The sequence below is a fragment of the Notolabrus celidotus genome, chromosome 5 (assembly GCF_009762535.1).
Source record: "Notolabrus celidotus isolate fNotCel1 chromosome 5, fNotCel1.pri, whole genome shotgun sequence".
In the NCBI taxonomy this organism is placed as follows: Eukaryota; Metazoa; Chordata; class Actinopteri; order Labriformes; family Labridae; genus Notolabrus; species Notolabrus celidotus.
In genome coordinates, this window is record NC_048276.1 from 13,455,264 (window position 1) to 13,476,301 (window position 21,038).

Here is a 21,038-nt window from a genome sequence, read left to right on the forward strand (position 1 = left end):
CAACTCGGGCTGTATGTGGCCCCTGAACTGAAATTAGTTTGACACCCCTGGTGGATGTTAGCAATCCGCACAAGCATTAGCAAAAGATTTATAAGCTAGCTAGCAGACATCTATGAAATAGCTTTAAAATTGATTTTCTGATTCTCAAGACATTTTTGAGACTTTATATTTTCCATACAAAGAGGGGGGACTTCCCAAACTGAACCCAATATCCAGAATCGTTATCACTATAACCATTATTTTTGTTCTAAATTATTTACATGCCAATATTCCTGTCCTAGCAGAAAAAGTCACAAGTGTATTTGATATCTTTAATGACGGCTGAAAACCACGTAGAGGAGGTCTTTCAAATGATGCTGATGATAATTAGGAAGAATACTCATCTTTTAAAAAGAACCTCCTATTTGTAGTTTGTGTAAAAAATAAAGACAACTATACACAGTACCTGGATAAGTTATGTTTTAACAGAACACATTGCAGGTGCTCATATGTATGTATAAGCCTTCATATCGCTGCAACCTTGCTTTATTCATCTTTTAGAGTGTGAATACATTTTCTGAGTCATAGAACAAATAATTGATCTGGGCAGTAAGCACTTAAGTCAGCTGACATAACCAAAAGAAATGTGTTCGAAAAGCAGTGTGGTCATCAGGCTTACATAAAGCATCAGGGTCATGATTAACAAGCTAAAATATAATGCTCCTGAACAAAATAAACAAACAGCATTCTGCATTTCATTATATTCTTTTTTTGTCATTTTGACTGACTTGCACCTGTGATGTAATCAACACTGTGTTACAGGAATGTTAAAGGATTCATGTGGGCACAGACATGTTAACTTAAAAGAATTGCTTAATGATATGACATTTACAGGAATAAAACAGGGATCATAAACTACCCTCCTCAGCACCAGAAACAATGAAGATCAGTTCTTCCCCTGTCTGATTGTCAGCATCTCTTTTGTGCTTTTTCACTGGAGGGGTCAAAGCTACAAGTAAAATAATAATTTCTGAAACATGGAAAAATACTTCTGTCTTACAAGCTTCTCTCATCTAATTCTTGTCACAGTGTGTGAGGAGGCTGAAAAACACAAAATCTTCACCGCCACAGGCGGAGCTTGACAGCACTGTCTTGTGTCACAAAACATGAGTCTTCATCAGCAACCATCAAGAAACATCCTGGTTCCTCGAAGCATCTCCACATGTAGGTATAAGAAACACAACGTTGAGGGAAACATGACAAAGTGCCATTTTATAGTTCATTTACGCTTTGATCTCAATAAAACTGAATCTTCTCCTTCCTGAGCAGTGCCTTTGAATACATTTGCTTCAATAAATGCACATTTTTTTTTGCATGATGTCTTTGTAGGAAGCCAGACGTGTTTTTTTGGTAGTAGGGCTGGATTTAAAACAGTGTGGGTTATAAATAAATATTTTTCTGGCAGTTCAGGTCAGCCAAAGCATAGAGAGCCAAAAAGCATATCCTTCAGTCTTGCATAAGCATTTCCCTCCAGTTGAAACTGTGATTGGGTCCATGTGTGAGAGGCAAGATGGGTGGGTCAACCAGCTGCCACACCCCGGTCTCTCCCATTTCTTCACAAGCACAAAATCCCAAGTAAGGAATCTGCACAAAGAGGAGACAGATGTGCTTGTTATTGATGAGAAAAAAAGAGGGAGGAAAGCAATGAAAGGAGCATTATACTTGAGCAGAAAACTGACCTTTCGGACCACTTGGACAAAGTCCTTGGAGTTCTGGGGGCTAAGGCCTTGAATCTGGCGAGTGCAAGCCTCCAGGGAGGAAGCATGGGCCACAATCAGGACCGTGTTTCCTGTGTGAAAGAGGTAGGGAGCAGAGAACCACATTCCAAGGATACCATTAGCTTTCCATACAGTTTATAGACACTAAGCAGTTGATGATATGCAGCTTGAAATGTTCAAGATCTTTGACTTGTTCTTCGTATCACAATTAAGGAGCCAGCAACCAAAAAACATGTTAGTTATTGAAACCGTTCAGTTTGAAGGTATTATGATGGAGTGTTTAGAGTCAGGTATATTTTCTTTGTTAAGCTAGAGCCCGTTTCAGGCGGATCTCGCAGTTCTGTTTTGTTGTAAGCTTTTGGCTCATGCTCACTGTACAATAGCCACCATAGATTCAATTAAAAACAGGAAGCACTAAATTTGAATGCATGGATGTTTATTTTAAGATCCACTTTACCAAGGTTTTTGCACTCTGCCAGGATCTCTCGGGTCACTTGGAAGCTCCGGCTGATGTAGGTGTCGTACGTCTCGGACACAGTCAACTTACTTATGGGAATATGAGGTCTGGGGACAAGAACGTAGAGAGAGAAGGTTACAGTAAGTTGAAGCATCATAAAACGGTATATGGCATACAGTGGTGTTGATATTAGGGATAGACCGAATATCAGCCGGCCAATTATCGGCGCCGATATTCGGCATCAGCCTTTTTAAAAAATCCGACGGCCGCTAAAAGATCAATTTAAAACTGGGTTATTTTGGCTCAAAATTAACTAAATCACGTGGCAGGAATGACACTGTCTGCAGAAACGGTAGCCTAGCTTGCGTTCCATTTTCCTGCAGTTTCTCATTACAGGGGACGAGCTGAGCAGCATCTGTTGTGGCCCCTACATTTACTAGTGATTTAATACTCATACAACCCCACTTCACAAAAACTGAAATACCCCCATAGAACAAACATAAGTGAAAGATTAACATTTCATTTATATTCACATTTTGGAAAACATTATTTACTGTAGAAAACTTTAGAGAGCTATTTATTTGTTTAAGTTTACATTTAACTTTATAAGACATGCTGCTGAACCTGGGAGCTCCCTGCACTTTGTTAGAATTTTAAAACAAAGATGTCTATTGTCTAAGATAAAAAATAAAAACTTTAACATGTTGCAAATCTGAAAAACTGTTTAATAAACATATGCTTAAAGGCATTTAAATGAAGTTAAGTGTTGGAGTTTGAATTATTCAAAATGTTGACGCCAATATTTCCCATTTTACTGCAAATGAATATCGGCTCCAAATATCGGTTATCGGCCTCCTTGACTACTAATAATCAGTATTGTGTCGGCCCTGAAAAAAACATATCGGTCTATCTCTAGTTGATATGTACCTGTATGTTGTGTCCACGCTCAGGTTAGCAGCAACCAGATCAGCTGGGGGGATCCAGGTGGGCAAGCATGTGCCTGAAACCCACTTTGTCCACTCAAACAATCCGGGCTCCACGCGTATTTTTGTTTTTCCCTCCTGCTGGAGACCTGACACAGAGTGGAACACACAAAGAGACTGTCAGAGTGGGCGACAACACTTCTTCAGGCTTTGATGATCTATTCATAAAGTACATCTTCAAGTGAAATCTAAGACTTGGTGCAGTAGAAGCAATCATGTTGGCCCCGTGTGTCCAACCAGAACAACACAATGAGAATGGACGTTTAATGGTTTTGACAAAGAAAACATTTGTTAAAAGAAAAACATTCATTAGTCAGTTTGCTGTTCTGGACAAAGTAAGCTGAAAGTAGAAAGGAGTGAAAAATAAGTTTGACATCCTGTTGAACTTCTTTGTTCTCTTATCCTTTCAGTTCCTAATGATGTCTCTTGGCACCACCAAAGTTTTGTTGTTGTTCATTAAAACTTTGTTTTGGGTAACTGGACAAATCCCACAGTGATCCTTGTCAGGTTGAAGGTTTTTTAGACCCAAAAGTACATCAAAACCTCTATCAAGACGCAGTTACTCTTTGAAGTGCACGCACAACATCCCAGCTCAAAAACCTGATTGCATGCATCATTTTTAAATGTGTATTGATGATGTCAACAAGGATAGAAATGAGGTCCTACCCTGCAGAATGTGCTGTGCAGTCTGGACGCATCGAAGTGAAGGAGAGCAGTAAATAAAGTCTAATTTGGCGTGACTTTCCAGCAAGGCTTCACCTAATAAGGATAAAACACAAAGCAATTCATTTGTTGCACATTTAATCAATATCAACTTAAGTATGTATAATCTCCACTGTTTTCAATCATCCTTAAAAACATAAATCATACCAGTTTAATCAGAATCAAAGTGCATATAAAATGTACTAACCCACAAGACGGGCCTGGGTGGAGCCAAACACAGTAATTGGACAATCTTTATCATAGTCCCGGTGACCTCCAATGCGAGCTGGCAGGCTGGACGGCATGTTGAGATTAGACCGAACGTATCGGCCTACACACACACACAACACAAACAGTAATCTTACATAAGGATTAAACAGGTCTAATTTAAGCTTCTATTTATAAAAATGAGTCCTTAATCTGTGGTGCATGCTAACCTTTGGAGTCAAAGCACTGAGTGACCCAGTGTTTCCCAAACACCACATCCATCCTCTCACCATGGCGACACACAAACAGCCTCATCTTGGACAGGGACGACGAAGTAATTTGCCTTGAAACCTGAGATACAGAATCATGTTTTATTATGGCACAAGTTGTATAATAATAATGTCTAAAAATTCCTGATGTGCTTTATTCATATTGACAAACTAATGCTTCATTATTTGCTTGGTTTTGTTACACTGACAGCTCATTCTTTTCTGTACGCCTTAGGAAAAGTTACACAATATAAGAGTGGTGCACCTGCATAGGAGGACAGAGGCTGGTGAGGCTGGGAGGATCCATAAGACTGTCAAGCAGACTGTCATTCAGCTGTCCGTCAAATAATAACCCGCCCACAGTGCTACCAGAGTTGGACGGAGAGGCACAGTTGAGAATAGACTGAGACCTGAGGGGCAGACAATCCCAGAAAACTTTATTTATACAGCACTTTCAGTTTATGCACAGCACAGAGACAGAAATACGAAAAAAAGTAGGGCAGAGGAGCGGGGGAAGGGTTAGCCAAGAAGCAGGGAAAGAAGATGATTCTTTTCTCTCTCTCTAATCTTTCCTGACAGCCAAGAAAAAATCGACTGATTTGTTGCATTTGTGCTTTAACTCTGAAGGGATTTATGGATTGTCAGTCTGACATTAAACTCAGTGATAACTTTGTTTTATGGCTGCAAGACGGGACTATGTGGCTGTGAGTGGGATAATCCCATACTACTGTTACCTACAAGTGTTGGCTTCATAGCGTTGTTTGTTTATTTCTTTTATATTAAGAATGACACCACAAAGGTTGTTTCTTACCCATGGACGACCCAGGTGTCTGACTCATCAGCCCGGCTGACATAGTTCTCAGGCAGCAGGCCAGACAGTCCCGTTCCCAGCGAGGTGCCGTACACCCAGCCCTCGCTGGCAGTGCTCTGCTCCACCGGAGACATGAAGATAAAATCTCCTGGCACCAGCTCCAGCTCATCGTCATTCTGAGGCGCGTACGGGTACATGACCTGCAGTGTCTTCAGGGGACAGAAAGTTGAAGAAAATGGTAATGAAGAAGTAACATCTGGGTTCAAAATGAACATTTCTTCTATTCTGACGCTCTGAAAGGTTTGACTGAACAGTCTAGTGAGAAAGAAGAAGAAGAAGAAATCTCTAAGGAGTCAAATCTACCTCGTGATTCGCAAACCGAATATCCCGGGAGAAGAGCACGGCCAGCCAGTCGCAGCCTGAAGACACATCAACACCTTTGGCTAACTTCTCCAAAATTGGAAGGTGACTGGCTTGGAAGTGATACGCCAGAGTGACATGAAGCTGTTTCTTATGTGGCTCAACGTGAACATCTGGAGGAGGGAAAAAGAGAGAAATTAACTCATCAGATTTATATACACATTCATACACTGCTTGACAAAAGTCTTGTCACATAAGAATATAGTGGCAGAAGGAGGATTTTTCTGATGAATCATCGCCTGAACTGCATCCCGATCACCGCAAATACTGCAGAAGACCTGTTGGAACCTGCATGGACCCAAGATTCACCCAGAAAACAGTTAAGTTTGGTGGAGGAAAAATCCTGGTTTGAGACTACGTTCATTGGGACTCTTTAACATAGAGTCTAGACCTCCTCTGTTTGTAAGAGAGTCTTGAGATGACGTTTGTTGTGATTTGGCGCTATACAAATAAAGGTTGATTGATTGATTGATTGATTGATTGATTGATTGATTGATTGATTGATTGATTGATTGATTGATTGATTGATTGATTGATTGATTGATTGATTGATTGAATGATTGATTGATTGATTGATTGATTGATTGATTGAATGCGTTTTTTGCGTCATTGCCAAGACGTATGGATTCAGTCCTCCAAGCTCATGGGAGTCATACAAGATATTAATTCTTTTTTCCAAGGCACCATGACTTTATGTTCTGATGTTACCGTAGCATGTTTGTGCATTCAAAGTAAAGTATATGTTTAATTTCTACATTATCAATGTAGAAATTGTATGCGACAAGACTTTTGTCCAAGCAAAATCTGACCTTTCTGTCCTAATTGAATGAAAAAACTCAATGAATGATAAAAAAAACTTTATTTTAGTAAAATAACATTTTTTTAGTGTGCTTTGCCTTTCATATGAGCCATTTTTGATTCCAATTGACCAACTACAAGTAAACTTGTTATTTGTTGTTCCTACAACTTGGATAAGTGACAAGACTTTTGTCAGGGACTGTACACTCCACGAGTATTGGTTGTAACTAAAGAGGTGCATAACTGACTGAGATATTAGAAAACACAGAAAAGGCTTGGCGAATGCCCCAATTATGATAACAGTGAAGGAAACAGCCCAAATGTGTGTTGTAAGGCAGCAACAACACTGACTCTGTGTACAATGAGTGGACAGGTAGATTCAAACCTGCTTTGGCTGCTGCTTCAGCGGCATAATCAGCAGCAAAACTCTTCAGCACTTCCGCCACCTGCTCCTCCACAAAAAGGCCAATGAAGGTGGAGGAGGTGTAGAGCTCCAGTGGGAGAGGCGCAGGTATACGAGACTTCCATTTGGCTGCTGTGGTCTGGAGCGCATCTGAGAGAGCGTCCACCTTCCCATCGGCACACTGACGGCAAAACAGACGAATCAGCCAAAGTATAAAAAGCATAAAAGTTACAGAATGAGGGAATATAAGACAGACACTGACCATGAAGAACTGGCAGAGGGTGATGTGAGGGAAGATGTTATGGGCCTTATTCTTGCCGCAGGAGAGGCGGGACTGCTGCCAGAAGAGTGAGAGCTGCTGGAGCAGAGGCCCACTGGGTCGCAAGTACAACACATATTCTCTGGGCAGAGGGTCATCCAAGAACGGGTCGTCCACGTGGGAGAAGAGCCTGGAGCGACAGACGACAGGACCAAAGGCGGTGGCAGAAAAGTGGGAGTTATGACTGTTAACATCCAGCAGAGGGCAGCACTGATGTAACAGCACAGTGACAGGTCAATACAATGTTAAAGAGTAGATGTTATATCCGTCATGACACAAGTTTCACTTTACATTACAGCTGTGTGTTAATAACTGCAGCAGAGGATGTGATTACAGTGTGTTATTCTCACCAGTCACACGCTGCCTGCACGTTTTTCCCTCCCGTTGAAACAAGAGCTTTCAAGCTGCAGAGAGAGAGAGAAAGAGAAAAGGCAGATCAAAGCACCGTCATAAAATCAATAGTTTTTCTTCCGGTCCATGTTTATTAGGAGGAGACTGCAGCTCTTCCACATGACAGTGAACAAAGAGCCAACATCCCGAGAGAGCAGTAAAATAACAACAAGCCCACAATAACTCGCAACAGGACTTTATTATTTATACCAGAGAATCATGAAACAGCATCAGGACTGACTTGAAACAGCAAGATCACTGCCATGAAAATATTCAGAGATGTGGTTCTGTTGTCAGCGTGCAGGGTACAATAGTTTCAGCATGAAGCTGAGTCTGCAAGTGATTCAGGCAATGATTGGATAACGTGACTTGGTTACAGTGGAGAGGAATCTTGCAGCACAGAGTTTCATGGTGAATTCTTTTGTCTCAGCTTCATAGGCGTTAATAAAGGACAAAAGGGGACGATGTATGTCCTATCTGTGTCATTTCATAAGTTTTTTTTCTGAAACAAGAGCAAGCTCCCTGCATGATTCCTCTCGAGTGTACCAAATCTAATTAGCGTCTTATTTTAAAACCTCTGGTGTAGTGGGCCGCCTCTGAAGGGACTTAATGACTTGAGCATCTTTCCGCGGCTGTGAGACGCAGACAGAGAGTACCTGGACGTGACTGTAAATCTGACAGTTGTTAGTCCCCTCTGTTACTCAATCAACACACCACTAAAACCATCTTATGCAATAAACCGCATGTGACTCATATTATCACAAACCTGCTTGACTGAGACGTCACCCAAAGGTATCTGAAGAGAAGTTATAGAGTCAAATGATGGAAGCCAATATAGTGGAAATGCTGCCTTCAAGTAACTACTGGTAAATTTAGAAACTCACAAAGAGGTGAAGTTGAGGCCATACACCTACCTGTCAGTCAAATAAGCCATGCCCCTATTTAAGCCTAGGTATGAACATCTCTAGAATCAATACAGTTAAGTTATTAAGTGATCACTCCCTATACAGTTGTCCCAAACAAAGAAATGAGGTATAGAGAACTAAATGTTTTTTGTACCAGACTGCAATGTTTAAACTTCTGTGGCATTTTGATATGAGACCAAATAGGAATGTTTTGGCTTTAGGAGGCAACCTCACTGGAGACTCAAGGACCTGCATTTGTTTTTGGTGCTGTGGCGGAGCCAGACTTTTTTGACTGGGTTGGCCAGGCGGGGTCACCAAGCGGCAACCTCCAGTCTGAAACTATGACGCCCATGCAGATGTGTTATAAATTGCAATTCATCGAGAAAGCGCTTGAGGCTGGCTGCAAAAACACCAGAAACCACATACACACCAATTAAAAAAAGACGATCATGCAGCATTAATAAACATGTTTACAGCCTGGTTCAAAAAACGGCTTGGCCCTACGTAGCTAATCTCTCTATCGGCACACACTGTACGGGGGGTGAATATTTTTCTAATGCGATGGTTCAGAAGATATTAAGATTACGAGTTTTTGCCAATGAGGACATGACTGACCTGACTCCCGAACGAGAACACATAGCTGTTGGCTAGGAGGCTCAAACTCTGCCTCGTTACGTCACACTCTGCCTGGTTGAGTTCCCCGTTTCCAATATGGCTGCCACTGTCGATTGGCTTCAAAACAGCGCTCAGGAACATATGGGTGACATCACGGATACTACGTCCATATTTTATACTGTCTATGGAGGGCACTGACTTCTGTAGGGGTAGCCAGGAGTGTTAAGCATTAGGTGCTTACCCCAAACCTAGGAGGGTTATCTTCACTAATACATCTACTTTAACTTCTAGTTAAAAATAATCCCCAAAAATATATATATTTTCCAATATAATTTTTAGCATTCATGGGTTACTCAATAGAATGGAAACATTTAAATCTGATGAACTTAACTCTTTTTGTCCTCAAACAGAGGATGTTTGTCCAAAGTCACCATTTTTAACAAACCAACAAAAGATGAATATTCCACTTTAAAATGCAAAGAAGCTAGTAGCTGCTTGCTAAAACACAACCCAACTGGATGATTTCAATATAAGTGATGCCTCTGATAAGGCCAATAGCCAATTATGGTTTAGGATTTTTGGGTGGCCACTGGATCGGCCAATCAGATTTCAGGGATTGGTATGTCCAAGGCCACCCCTGGCCACCCCTGGCATCTTATGTTTTGCAAGCATTCAGATGTTTATCTATTTGTTTTTATTAATCCTCTATGTGCAGTATAAAATAACTACTTGTGCAGGATGTATCATTTTACCACAGTTACCAACAACCAAAGATTGTCCGGTTTTCCCTTGTGAAAACTACAAATACCACCTTGCAGTTGTTTTCCCTCTAACAACAGTTAAAGTTAAGTTAATGTGACAAATTAAAAGATGTATCCTTTCAATCATTGCCGGGACATCGTGCTCACAAGAATGAGACAGTAAAATGTCTGAGCTTCAAAGGGGTTTTTAAGGGTTATTATGCGATCATAGTGATGTTGACCTTTAATCTTTTGAGTGAAAAATACCATCCTTTCATTGTTTTATTCTAAAAAAACGTATATTGTACATTGTTTAACAAAAAATATTGTGCCTGACCTTCACTATTTTGTGTGGTTACAGTTACCTTGAGTTTTGACCCTTAACAATCAAATTCTACTCAGTCTATCCTTGAGTTCAAGCGGATAATTGTGCCAAATTTGAAGAAATTCCCTACTGGCATTTTAGAGATACATGAAGTACAAAGAGCCCTGCCGTCCCATCTCTATTTCAGTCTAGGTTCTTTATGCTTTATGTGAGAATAAACCACATTCATTACATTACATGACCACAAACAAAACCTCCATAAATGCAACTTTTTATCTAAATAGTGACTTTGCTCTTCCGAACCCCAGCACTGCTTGTTACAGCTCTGAATGTCAAAGCTAGGTGGAGAATGAGACGCTGAGTCTTGTTTTCCAAAACCATCACAGAGCCCCTGTTTGATAAGGATACAGACATGATGCAGCCTCTCTTTTGTGACTTTGTTGACAGGGCTCAGTGTGCCACTCTGGAGTTTCAATTCAATGAGCTATTTTTAAATTTGTCCCACTGAGAGAGAGGGTCCTAGATACGGCACTGTCCCCAAACCCCCCTGAGGCAGCAGCCAGTGTGGCCTGACCGAGTACAGCGAGCAGGAAGGGAACGCCTACGCAACAGCATTGTAACAGATGGCTCACGCAGTCTGACTGAAACACACACAAACAGACACACACACACACACACACACAAATATGCAGGGTGAACATCTATTACATACAAGCTACAAAGACAGAGGAGAGTCATTTGCCGGCTACACTCGTCTCCTTCATCACCTGGCTCTGTGCGGAGGAGGAAAAGAAGGGGATTTTCTCTCTGAAGGCATGATGGGATTACAAGCAGATGTGACTGAGACGTCACTAAACCAAATCCTGGTTGGAACACTGGATTGCTTCTTTCTTATCTCTGTGGTTTTTTTATGAGTGAACCCTTGAGACATGAAATAATACAGAGGTCATTCTGCTGTCACAGAGAGGATACAAGGTTGAATTTAATCTGCTTCTTTTTGTTTCATTTTTTAGGCTGTTGAATTTATCACAAATCCTGATCTATATATAAAATAATAACACAGGATCAGGCAGGAGATGGAGATGGAGATGGAGCGCAGTGTTGCTGTTTTTATTCACTGATGTGGGACCTACTTTTCTGCAGGAGGGAAATAATAGCAATGTCTAACATGGGCGGACTTTAAGTCATCTTTCAAAAAGAATGCAGGAGGCTGGAGTTTAAACTTCGGGACTGTGAATATGTCAAATTTTTATTTTATTAAGCTGTGGGCGGGAGAGTCATGACTGCAAAAAAAATAAAGAGGATACTTTCTTATCCCTGCGAACACTCCGAATTTATAAAACATACAATGAATGATAATAGTTGCTCCTAATCCTTAAAAATTGGCTTTTTTGGGGGGGGGCTTGAAACTGAGACACTCTAAGTTCACTTTAAAAACAGTAGACTTATGAAACATACATTTTTAATTGATTAATAATCATTTAATTCCTGCTGTGTCATCTCGGTCAAACCCCACTGAGTAATCACCATTCAATACTCTCTGGTATCCTTCCTCTTATTCAGCCAGTTCTCATTTCTGCCTTCTGGTTTTCACATTGATTTATTGCTGATTTCCACAGAAGAGATTACAAAAACTATTTCCAAATCACCAGTGGTATTTTAAGATGTTTTTTTCCCTTTCTTTGTTCTCTGTATTACATTCTATTATTGACAGCTGACATCTGTCTGGAGAAATAAATAACTCCCCCCTTTATTCCATTTTAATTCTCTTTCATTTATCATTGTGACAAGTTCAGAGTAAAACCAAGTGCCTACACCACACATTTTAAGGTGGGCATATCCTTCGCGGGGCCAAATAATCATGGGAGCATATAAGTATGGTACTTTATTTTAACCAATACCTTGCACTTGAAGCAAACTGTAGTTATCAGAACCCAGGTTGCAGGTTCTTTCAGGTGTAGTGGCAGTGTGGATTCTGACTGGCCAGACAGATGTATGGTTTACATCACAAGATCAACCACACAAACCACACTGAGGCCCAATCTCAATGTCCACCCTCAAGCACTCACTGACTTTGAGGCGTGTTCCCGCTAAGTATGTGAGGGCTTAGGGCTGTCCCACTGTCAAATCATCAAGTGTGTGAGGGATCTCTCAGATACCTTTTGAGCCCTTGATGCCCCCTTACCGTAAGTGGGCATTTTTGCAGACTTAGCGTAAGGGAATTACCCATAGTTCATAGCATTGTGACATGAAACACGGGATTCCAAGGAAGCGAATGCCGTAACATGAAATTAAAAGTGCGACAATAAAAAAGAAGCATGAAAGTTGCAATGAAATTTACAAGCTAAAAAGTTTCATGTAAGTATAAATACAGAAAACAGCCTTAATCTATTCATCTTCACACATATGTGTATACAGTATTATTTATATATTTATAGTTCTATAGCCTATTAATGTATTTCAAATTGTATAGTTAAGCAGTCTGTACGATCAGAGCCTGGATCACATGACAATCAGTCGTCCCTTAAGCACCTTGAATTTGAGGAAAGTAAAAATTGCGCAATAAAAATTCCTAATATCGCTAAAGTGAGCTTCATGACGTCATGCAGGTCACGTGCAAAGTCTCAAAGTGCTTTCCTATTCCCAGTTCTACAATTTGAGCCCTTACAGCCTCCTGCCCTCGATCACTTTCAAGCTGACGTCAATTAAGTCAAGAAGGGCTCAGGGCGTTGGGAGGACATTGAGATTGGGCCTGGATCTGCTATTATCAGAACAACCAGTGGCAACCTTTGGAATAGTGGTCAACAGTGGATTAAGCTGGATACCGTTGTACTTTCTACTTTTCCATTTACTTTGCAGTATCAAACTTAATGTCGGATTTAAGGCATCTTCAACACAACCAAGGAACTGTGATATTTACACTGGTCATTCTAGGAGGGGCAATGATGGCATGGCATGCTCCTCTACCTGGTCCTCTATTGGAAAGTAAAGTCTTGAAGTTATGTAGTGAAGTCGTGTGAATGAGTGGCTTGACATTCAAGTGGTAACACCATTACAAGGCAACAGCTACATGAAGGCCATAAGGCTTCATAAGTGGAAATGCTAATATTAAAATTTATATGTGCTGAAATGCCATGTCGAGGAACAACAAACCGAACAATCTAGATTGACACTTGCCATGGCTCCTCTTGGTCCCATATGTCAGGGGTTCTCAAACTTTTTGGAGCCAGGGACCCCTTACAGATGAGAAAATTGTCCAAGGACCCCCTCATAATTGTAACACAGATTGAGCACATTAGTGATGTGTCATGATCAAAAGCTGCGGCTCTGAGAGCCGGTGCTTTATAATGAATCAGAAGAGACGGCTCGCATCGAGAGAGAGCTGGCTCCAAGTTTTTTTTCCTTTCGCTGCTTAGCTCTCACAGTGCTCAGCCCCAGCTCTGCTCACAGCAGAACTTTGTTTTGATTGGTCAGCATGGCGGCCATGCGGCCAATCACATGTGAGGATATAGGATACAGGTGATGGAGGGGAGGCTGTGTATCGTGGCTACATCTGTTCCTTCTGAGAGGGTTAGGGTTAGGGTTCTTCTCAAAGACAGGGCAAATTCTCACTGAGAGGAGAAATTAGATCAGCTGAGGCATCTGATTTTTCTCAATGCCAATCCACACTTAGGACATTAATAATGTTTACTCCAGTTTGGTTCTTGTTCGGTTTGCTTGAGTATGGTTCTGGTTCTGTTTTCTTGAGTTTGGTTCTGGTTCTGTTTGCTTGAGTTGGTTCTGGTTCTGTTTGCTTGAGTTTGGTTCTGGTTCTGGATATGTGTGCTTGAGTTCGGTTCTGGCTCTGTTTGCTTGAGTTTTGTTTTGGTTCTGTTTGCTTGAGTTTGGTTCTGGTTCTGTTTCCTTGAGTTTGGTTCTGGTTCTATTTGCTTGAGTTTGGTTCTGGTTCTGTTTGCTTGACTTGTTTCTGGTTCTTTTTGCTTTAGTTTGGTTCGGTTCTGGTTCGGTTCTGAGTCGGTTCTGGTTCGGTTCTGGTTCGGTTCTGGTTCGGTTCTGGTTCGGTTCTGGTTGCTTGAGTTCGGTTATGGTTCTGTTCTGGTTGGTTGAGTTGTGTTCTGGTTCGGTTCTGGTTCGGTTCTGGTTCGGTTCTGGTTCGGTTCTGGTTCGGTTCTGGTTCGGTTCTGGTTTGGTTTGCTTGAGTTTGGTTTTGGTTCTGTTTGCTTGAGTTTGGTTCCGGTTCTGTTTGCTTGAGTTTGGTTCTGGTTCTGTTTGCTTGACTTGTTTCTGGTACTGTTTGCTTTAGTTTGGTTCAGGTTCTGGTTCTGGTTCTGTTTCGGTTCTGTTTCGGTTTTGTTTCGGTTTTGTTTCGGTTCTGGTTCGGTTCTGGTTCGGTTCTGTTTCGGTTCTTTTTCGGTTCTGTTTCGGTTCTGGTTCGGTTCTGGTTTCTTGAGTTCGGTTCTGGTTCGGTTCTGGTTGCTTGGGTTCAGTTCTGGTGCAGTTCTAGTTGCTTGGGTTCACTTCTGGTGCGGTTCTGGTTGCTTGAGTTCGGTTCTGGTTCGGTTCTGGTTCGGTTCTGGTTCGGTTCTGGTTCGGTTCTGGTTTGGTTTGCTTGAGTTTGGTTCTGGTTCTGTGTGCTTGGGTTTGGTTCTGGTTCTAACCCTAACCCTTATCCGAACCCTAATCCTAACCCTAACCCGAACCCTAATCCTAACCCTAACCCTAACTCTAATCCTAACCCTAACCAGAACCCTAATCCTAACCCTAACCCGAACCCTAATCCGAACCCTAACCCTAACCCTAACCCTAATCCTAACCCTAACCCTAACCCTATTCCTAACCCTAACCCTAATACTAACCCTAACCCTAACCCTAATCTGAACCCTAATCCTAACCCTAACCTTAAAGCTTATCCGAACCCTAATCCTAGACCTAACCCTAATCACAACCCTAACCCTATTCCTAATCCTAACCCTAACCCTAATCCTAGACCTAACCCTAATCACAACCCTAACCCTATTCCTAATCCTAAACCTAACCCTAATCCTAATCGCAACCCTAATCCGAACCCTAATACTAACCCTAACCCTAATACTAACCCTAACCCTAAAGCTTATCCGAACTCTAATCCTAGACCTAACCCTAACCCTAATCACAACCCTAACCCTAACCCTAACCCTTACCCTAATCCTAACCCTAATCCAAACCTTAACCCTAACCCTATTCCTAACCCTAATCCTAATCCTAATCCTAACACTAACCCTAATCTGAACCCTAGTCCTAACCCTAACCCTAATCTGAACCCTAATCCTAACCCTAACCCTAATCCTAATCCGAACCCTAACCCTAACCCTAATCCTAATCCGAACCCTAATCCTAACCCTAACCCAAATCCTAATCCTAAACCTAACCCTAATCCTAACCCTAATCCTAACCCTAATCCTAACCCTAACCCTGATCCTAACCCTAACCCTAACCCTAACCCTAATTCTAACCCTAACCCAAACCCTAACCCTAGCCCTAATCCTAACCCTAACCCTTATCCTAACCCTAACCCTAACCCTAACCCTGATCCTAACCCTAACCCTGATCCTAACCCTAACCCTAATCCTAGCCCTAACCGTAACCCAAACCCTAATCTTAACCCTAACCCTAACCCTAACCCTAACCCTAACCCTAACCCTAATCACAACCCTAATCCTAATCCTAACCCTAATCACAATTAAGTAATGTATTTGCTTGAAACTGGAGTCTATGGGCTAAACCATTTCTCTGGATGTCATCAGACACTTCCCAACTCGTGAACTCGTTGATTCCAGAAATTTTGAAATAAGACAGGGGCGTTCATTTGGCCATTTCTCGTGAACACAGGAAACACAACCCCATTTGAAGGCACCATATAACTATACTATTCTCAAAAGACTACACAACTTTTCATTTGAATTTTCAGACACACTCAATAGCATTCATAAATGTTAAATGGTAGATGGACTTGAACTTAAATAGTTGTTTTCTAGTCTTTATGACCACTCAAAGCTCTTTTACTCTGCAAGTCACATTCACCCATTCACACCCTGTTAACACACTGATTGCAGAGTCTGCTACAGTAAAGGGCCATCAGAAAAAAACCACCCTCCTTCCTTTCTCGACCCTCCCTGGTCGAGAAAGGAAGACACCTGGTCCCCTGTGGTCGAGGTGGCAAACAAATAGGAAGTCTATAAAAACCGCAATACAGAGTCTAAAGGAGATTCCGCTCTGCTCATTTACCAAGCGTCACATGGCCCGTTGTTGATACTGAATGTAAACGAAACTGAGAATGTGGACATCTTTGTGGGCCATCAGTATTAGCTAGTCTCATTCATAAACATTCACACACAACAGTGGGAGCAATTTGGGGTTCAGTGTCTTGCCAAAGGACACTTCGGCATGTGACTCGAGGAGCTGGGATCAAACCCCTGAACCGTCCGGTTGAGAGATGAGCAACTCTACCACTGAGCCACAGCCCCCTGATAATTATGAGAGGGACACATTTCAAAATAGCTGATTTTACAAAGAAGAACTTTGTCTTCATGAAGCTCTCATGGGCTTCCAGTTCCCTGGGATTGGGTCTATAAGGTTTATGATTTTATAGACTTTAAACTAGACTTTAGACTTTAGACTTTATTGTCCCCTTGGGGAAATTCTTTTCCACAGCACCTTTCTGCATTTCCACAGACATAGACAAACATAGAACATACCTGCTCCTTTGGAGAAAATAACCTATTCCATCAGAGGTAGCTCACAGCTGTTTCACAAGACCTGGGACCCCTGGATGGCCTATCTAGAGTCCGGTCAATACAATATTTAACTTATTGGTACTCGTACTTCATCTGTATTCAAATGTCAGCCACCTGTAGATGTGTGAGTAAGGTGTAAGGGGAAGATATGTATGTATGTTACATTGAAGATTGTGGGTCCAACTCTCCTTATCATGGCATGGTTTTGTTCTTTGTTTCTTTTTTTTTTTTTTTTTTGTATTCTATGGTGTTTTGTAAACTGTTTGTCTGAATAAGAATGAAGAAAACTGAATAAACAGAATTTTCTAAAAAAAAAAAAAAACAGAATATACACTGTAGGCTCAACAAACTGTCCACCAAGACATCAACACTTTTGTTCAGGCTGGCTATAACAGCAGGGATCAGGCTCTTGCCGAGGTGAGCCCTTCTGCACCTCAGTGCTCTGTACCTGCGTCCTGAGGGGAGTCGGCCGCTACAAGCAAAATGCTGTGTTTCATCGAGCCAATTCCACCTCTACTGGCAATAGGAAACTGTAACACCGACATCTGTGACCCCCTCTTAGAGCAGCTGAGGTTGGACAGGGTGCTTCATGTCAGCTAAAGGTCACCTGGTGGATGCTTTTGGTCTGAGAGCCACTAACATCCTCCATTATAGCTCTGTCTTCAACACCAAGCATCTACAGTCTGCTTTTCCTGCAGTTAATATTCACATTTAAAACTAACTCTCTCTTTCAAAACGTAGTTGAAACAGCAATCTGTCATCCATTACTGCATCTAACCCTGATGGCCTCTCCTTTGCTCTGAGTGAGGAACTGAGCAAGTTATTTATAAACTGCATTTCCTGTTCACAGCTCCAGGAAGATGAAAAAGATTAGAGAGAGAGAGAGGGAGAGAACTCGCTCTGCATTCAGCACAGCTTCAAACTGGCATTGCTGTTTTGTGTAATAGACAGTGACCACTATCAGATGATGCCTTTCACTTCATTCACACATGCCCCACTGCTGCAGGCCATATTGGAAACAGCCTTTCAATCATTTCACCCACATATGGCAAGTGTTTCAGTTCTAGTTTCTAAATGTAACCTCTCTCCTGATAGAATGCTGAGCAGCTTTTGGTTTTTCATATACGTAAACATTCTTCAGTCTGTTTAGAACAGCTGACCTTTTTGCTAAACTTGAGTATCTACGTCAGGCAATCTGCATCTCTGAGCTCTTTGAATTCCTGTAAACATCATGTTTGCAGTTACTGTAACTGAACTGGACTTCATTAATGTCATGCCTTTCACAGAGAGGAACCCAGAAATGTAAGCAAAAAGTAACCAGCATGATGTGACAGAAAAACCATGTCACCCTGTCACAACACATACACACACAAACACACACACACACACACACTTACACTGCAGTTACTGTAACTGAACTGGACTTCATTAATGTCATGCCTTTCACAGAGAGGAACCCATAAATGTAAGCCAAAAGTAACCAGCATGATGTGACAGAAAAACCATGTCACCCTGTCACAACACATACACACACAAACACACACACACACACACACACACACACACACACACACACACACACACACACACACACACACACACACACACACACACACACTTACACTCACAGCTATACTCCCAAGGGCCCCTCCCTGACTCAGCTCTATGGGCAAAACAACATTTCCTGTTTACAGGCTGTTGGCGAACACTCATCACTAACCACTTATCGCTCTTACAGGGCTGAGAGAAATGCTACTGCCCAACACCAGACAGCACCCAAAGGAGAGGCCCGTCAGAAAAAGATGTTTGCCGACATACGTCTAGTCTGGCTGACTCTGTCCTGGTCTGGTGAGAACTACACTGAGCCCAACACAAGACGCTTACAACCTTTAAAGTTATGGAACAAAACAAGACACTGTTTGAATCCAGCTTATCGCTGACTGATAAGTATACAGGGTGTTTGGGATATATGAGAAAACAGTTCAGGGGAAAGAAGGTGTGCAAGGTGGAGAGACAGTCGTCCGAGGCTGATATTTTAAAAAGCGTTATTGCAAGTCCGGTGTTTGTTGAACATGTGTGAGGTTTTTAAAACAATAATATATGTCCTTTAGGGTTGCAAAGGGGTGGAACATTTCTGGTAAATCCATCCAAAGTAATACAATTAAAACAGATTTATTTGTAAGTAGAACTTTATCATGTGTTAAATATTTTTTTGAACCATCATTTATTTCATTGAAGAACCAAAATATGAATGTTGAGTTAAATATTACTTATTCCCCCGGCCCCAATCCATTCAAAAATTAACAAAAATGCAATCCCAACAAAGTCCCATTCAAAATGTTAAATGCACAGTGCATGTAGGGGGCCTGGTCTCAATAGCCCTGCAGTAAGCAGTGTGCTATGTGCATGTGATTGAGGAATAGCATAGATATTCAACTGAGCTTGCATGAAATCTGGTTGTTTTAGTCAGGATTAAGCTAAAATATATTTTCCCCAACTATATTTAAGTTCCCTATTAAGAGCCAACCTTCAATTTAGTTAATTCCCATTAATTCCCATGGAAAGTTTCCAACTTTGAAAATTCCCGAAATTTTGCAACCCTACTGTCCTTTAATGTGTCGTCTCTTCTAATACTTCCCAGCTGTTCTGGTATTGTGCGCTGCATGTGTAGGTAGGAGTAAGACATGGTGCTGATGGAAAGGGCTGTCTGACCTGAAATTCAAGGGGTGATCAAATCTTTGCCATAATCTTTTAAATGTAGAACTTTCTGGGTGCGGATTTAACCTAATGGTTTAATTGGCTGCCCATATAACCTGCGGCACGGGTTTGATTGCGGCCTCTTTCCCACATGTCTTCCAGCTACAGTTGACTCGCACTGTCCTGCTCTACTCTGGGAATCTGTGTTCAGCTCTTGAGTGACCCAGCACTTGGTACTTTGGTCATTATTGTGGTGATGCTAATTGTTGATGAAGATTTTGGTTGCTTCATTGTAGATGTTCCTTATTTTATTTAAAATAAAATAAAAAAATAAAAAATCCTTACTTACTTTTGTGTATTGCCTTTACACTGCTTGGCAGTACCTGCACCCAAATTGACTTGAAGCACTTTGTTACTCTTACTGATCTTGTTTCCTCTTGTCTAGATCTTTGCTTGTGTTGTTCTTATTCTCGTATGTGCGTCGCTTTGGATAAAAGCATCTGCTAAATGACATTGTAACATTGTAACATTGTAATATGTCATTCCCCCATTCTCTCCCAGTTCCCTGCCCTAACCACTGTCATCTCCTCTCTGAATAAAGGTGTAAAAGCCCACCAAAAATAAAATAAAATAAATAAATGTAGGACTTTATCTTATGTGGCTGAGGTACATGGTATCTGTGACGCCATCTGCAGCTATACATAGCCTGGCTTAGCATCTATGTAGAACCTGCAGCAAATTTCTCCAAACAGGAGCTGTGCTATTCACTCACCATTGATAAGTACCTTATGTAACCCTGCTTCAAAAAACCTATAACATCTCTTCAGCCCCCATCAAGAAACTAGAGACACATTAAATAGTAATTCTGTCAGGTAGACAGCAGTCTGTCATCTTCAAGTTTACGCTTATTAGCATTTTTTGACAAAAGCTGAATTATTAGCACTCTTATATCTGTGTATTTAACTAGCTAGGGTTGGGTGGCTGTTAGCTTCGCCTCGCCCAATGACGGGAAGCAGAAGGAAATAGCTAGCCGGTTATCAGTAACACTCAAAACAACACCTACCACCGTTTTGAAGCTCACTAATTAACATTCTGAATCTTGCTTGCTGGCTTGTTGAAAGTTGTTGTTTTTGTTTGAAGCTTAATGGGCAGTAAAACGTTTCTTGTGACTAGGGTTGCCAACTGTCCCGTATTAGCCGGGACATCCCGTATATTGGGCTAAATCGGTATGTGTCATACAGGACCTCAACCGTCCCGTATATTGACTATTTACTCTTGTAAATACAGCAGACTGCACTCTACAGATCCTAGATCAGATAAAACGGCAGTGGCAGATCCTGTGCCAATCACAACGCCTGTCATCCATTCACAGGCCTCCTCACACGCATCAGTTGTATACAGCACAAATGCACCAAGTCCGGCAAAAAAAGTTTAGAGAGGATTTTCTCTGTGATGGCCATTAAATGG

General features: G+C 41.5%; 1 protein-coding gene across 1 annotated transcript in view; it reads right to left on the minus strand.

Annotated features, from left to right (window-relative positions):
• Window positions 1-491: 491 nt before the first annotated feature.
• Window positions 492-21,038, minus strand: part of ubash3ba (ubiquitin associated and SH3 domain containing Ba) — a 33,227-nt gene continuing 12,680 nt past the window's right edge. The window contains exons 2-14 of the mRNA XM_034684254.1: window positions 7,477-7,530; window positions 7,070-7,256; window positions 6,790-6,988; window positions 5,550-5,719; window positions 5,187-5,395; window positions 4,641-4,785; window positions 4,337-4,457; window positions 4,108-4,230; window positions 3,864-3,956; window positions 3,142-3,286; window positions 2,215-2,321; window positions 1,719-1,828; window positions 492-1,623 (exon numbers count right to left, since the gene is read on the minus strand). Coding sequence (XP_034540145.1) covers window positions 1,486-1,623; window positions 1,719-1,828; window positions 2,215-2,321; window positions 3,142-3,286; window positions 3,864-3,956; window positions 4,108-4,230; window positions 4,337-4,457; window positions 4,641-4,785; window positions 5,187-5,395; window positions 5,550-5,719; window positions 6,790-6,988; window positions 7,070-7,256; window positions 7,477-7,530 — 1,801 coding nt within the window. The 3' untranslated portion in view covers window positions 492-1,485. The remainder of the gene's footprint in view (window positions 1,624-1,718; window positions 1,829-2,214; window positions 2,322-3,141; window positions 3,287-3,863; window positions 3,957-4,107; window positions 4,231-4,336; window positions 4,458-4,640; window positions 4,786-5,186; window positions 5,396-5,549; window positions 5,720-6,789; window positions 6,989-7,069; window positions 7,257-7,476; window positions 7,531-21,038) is intronic.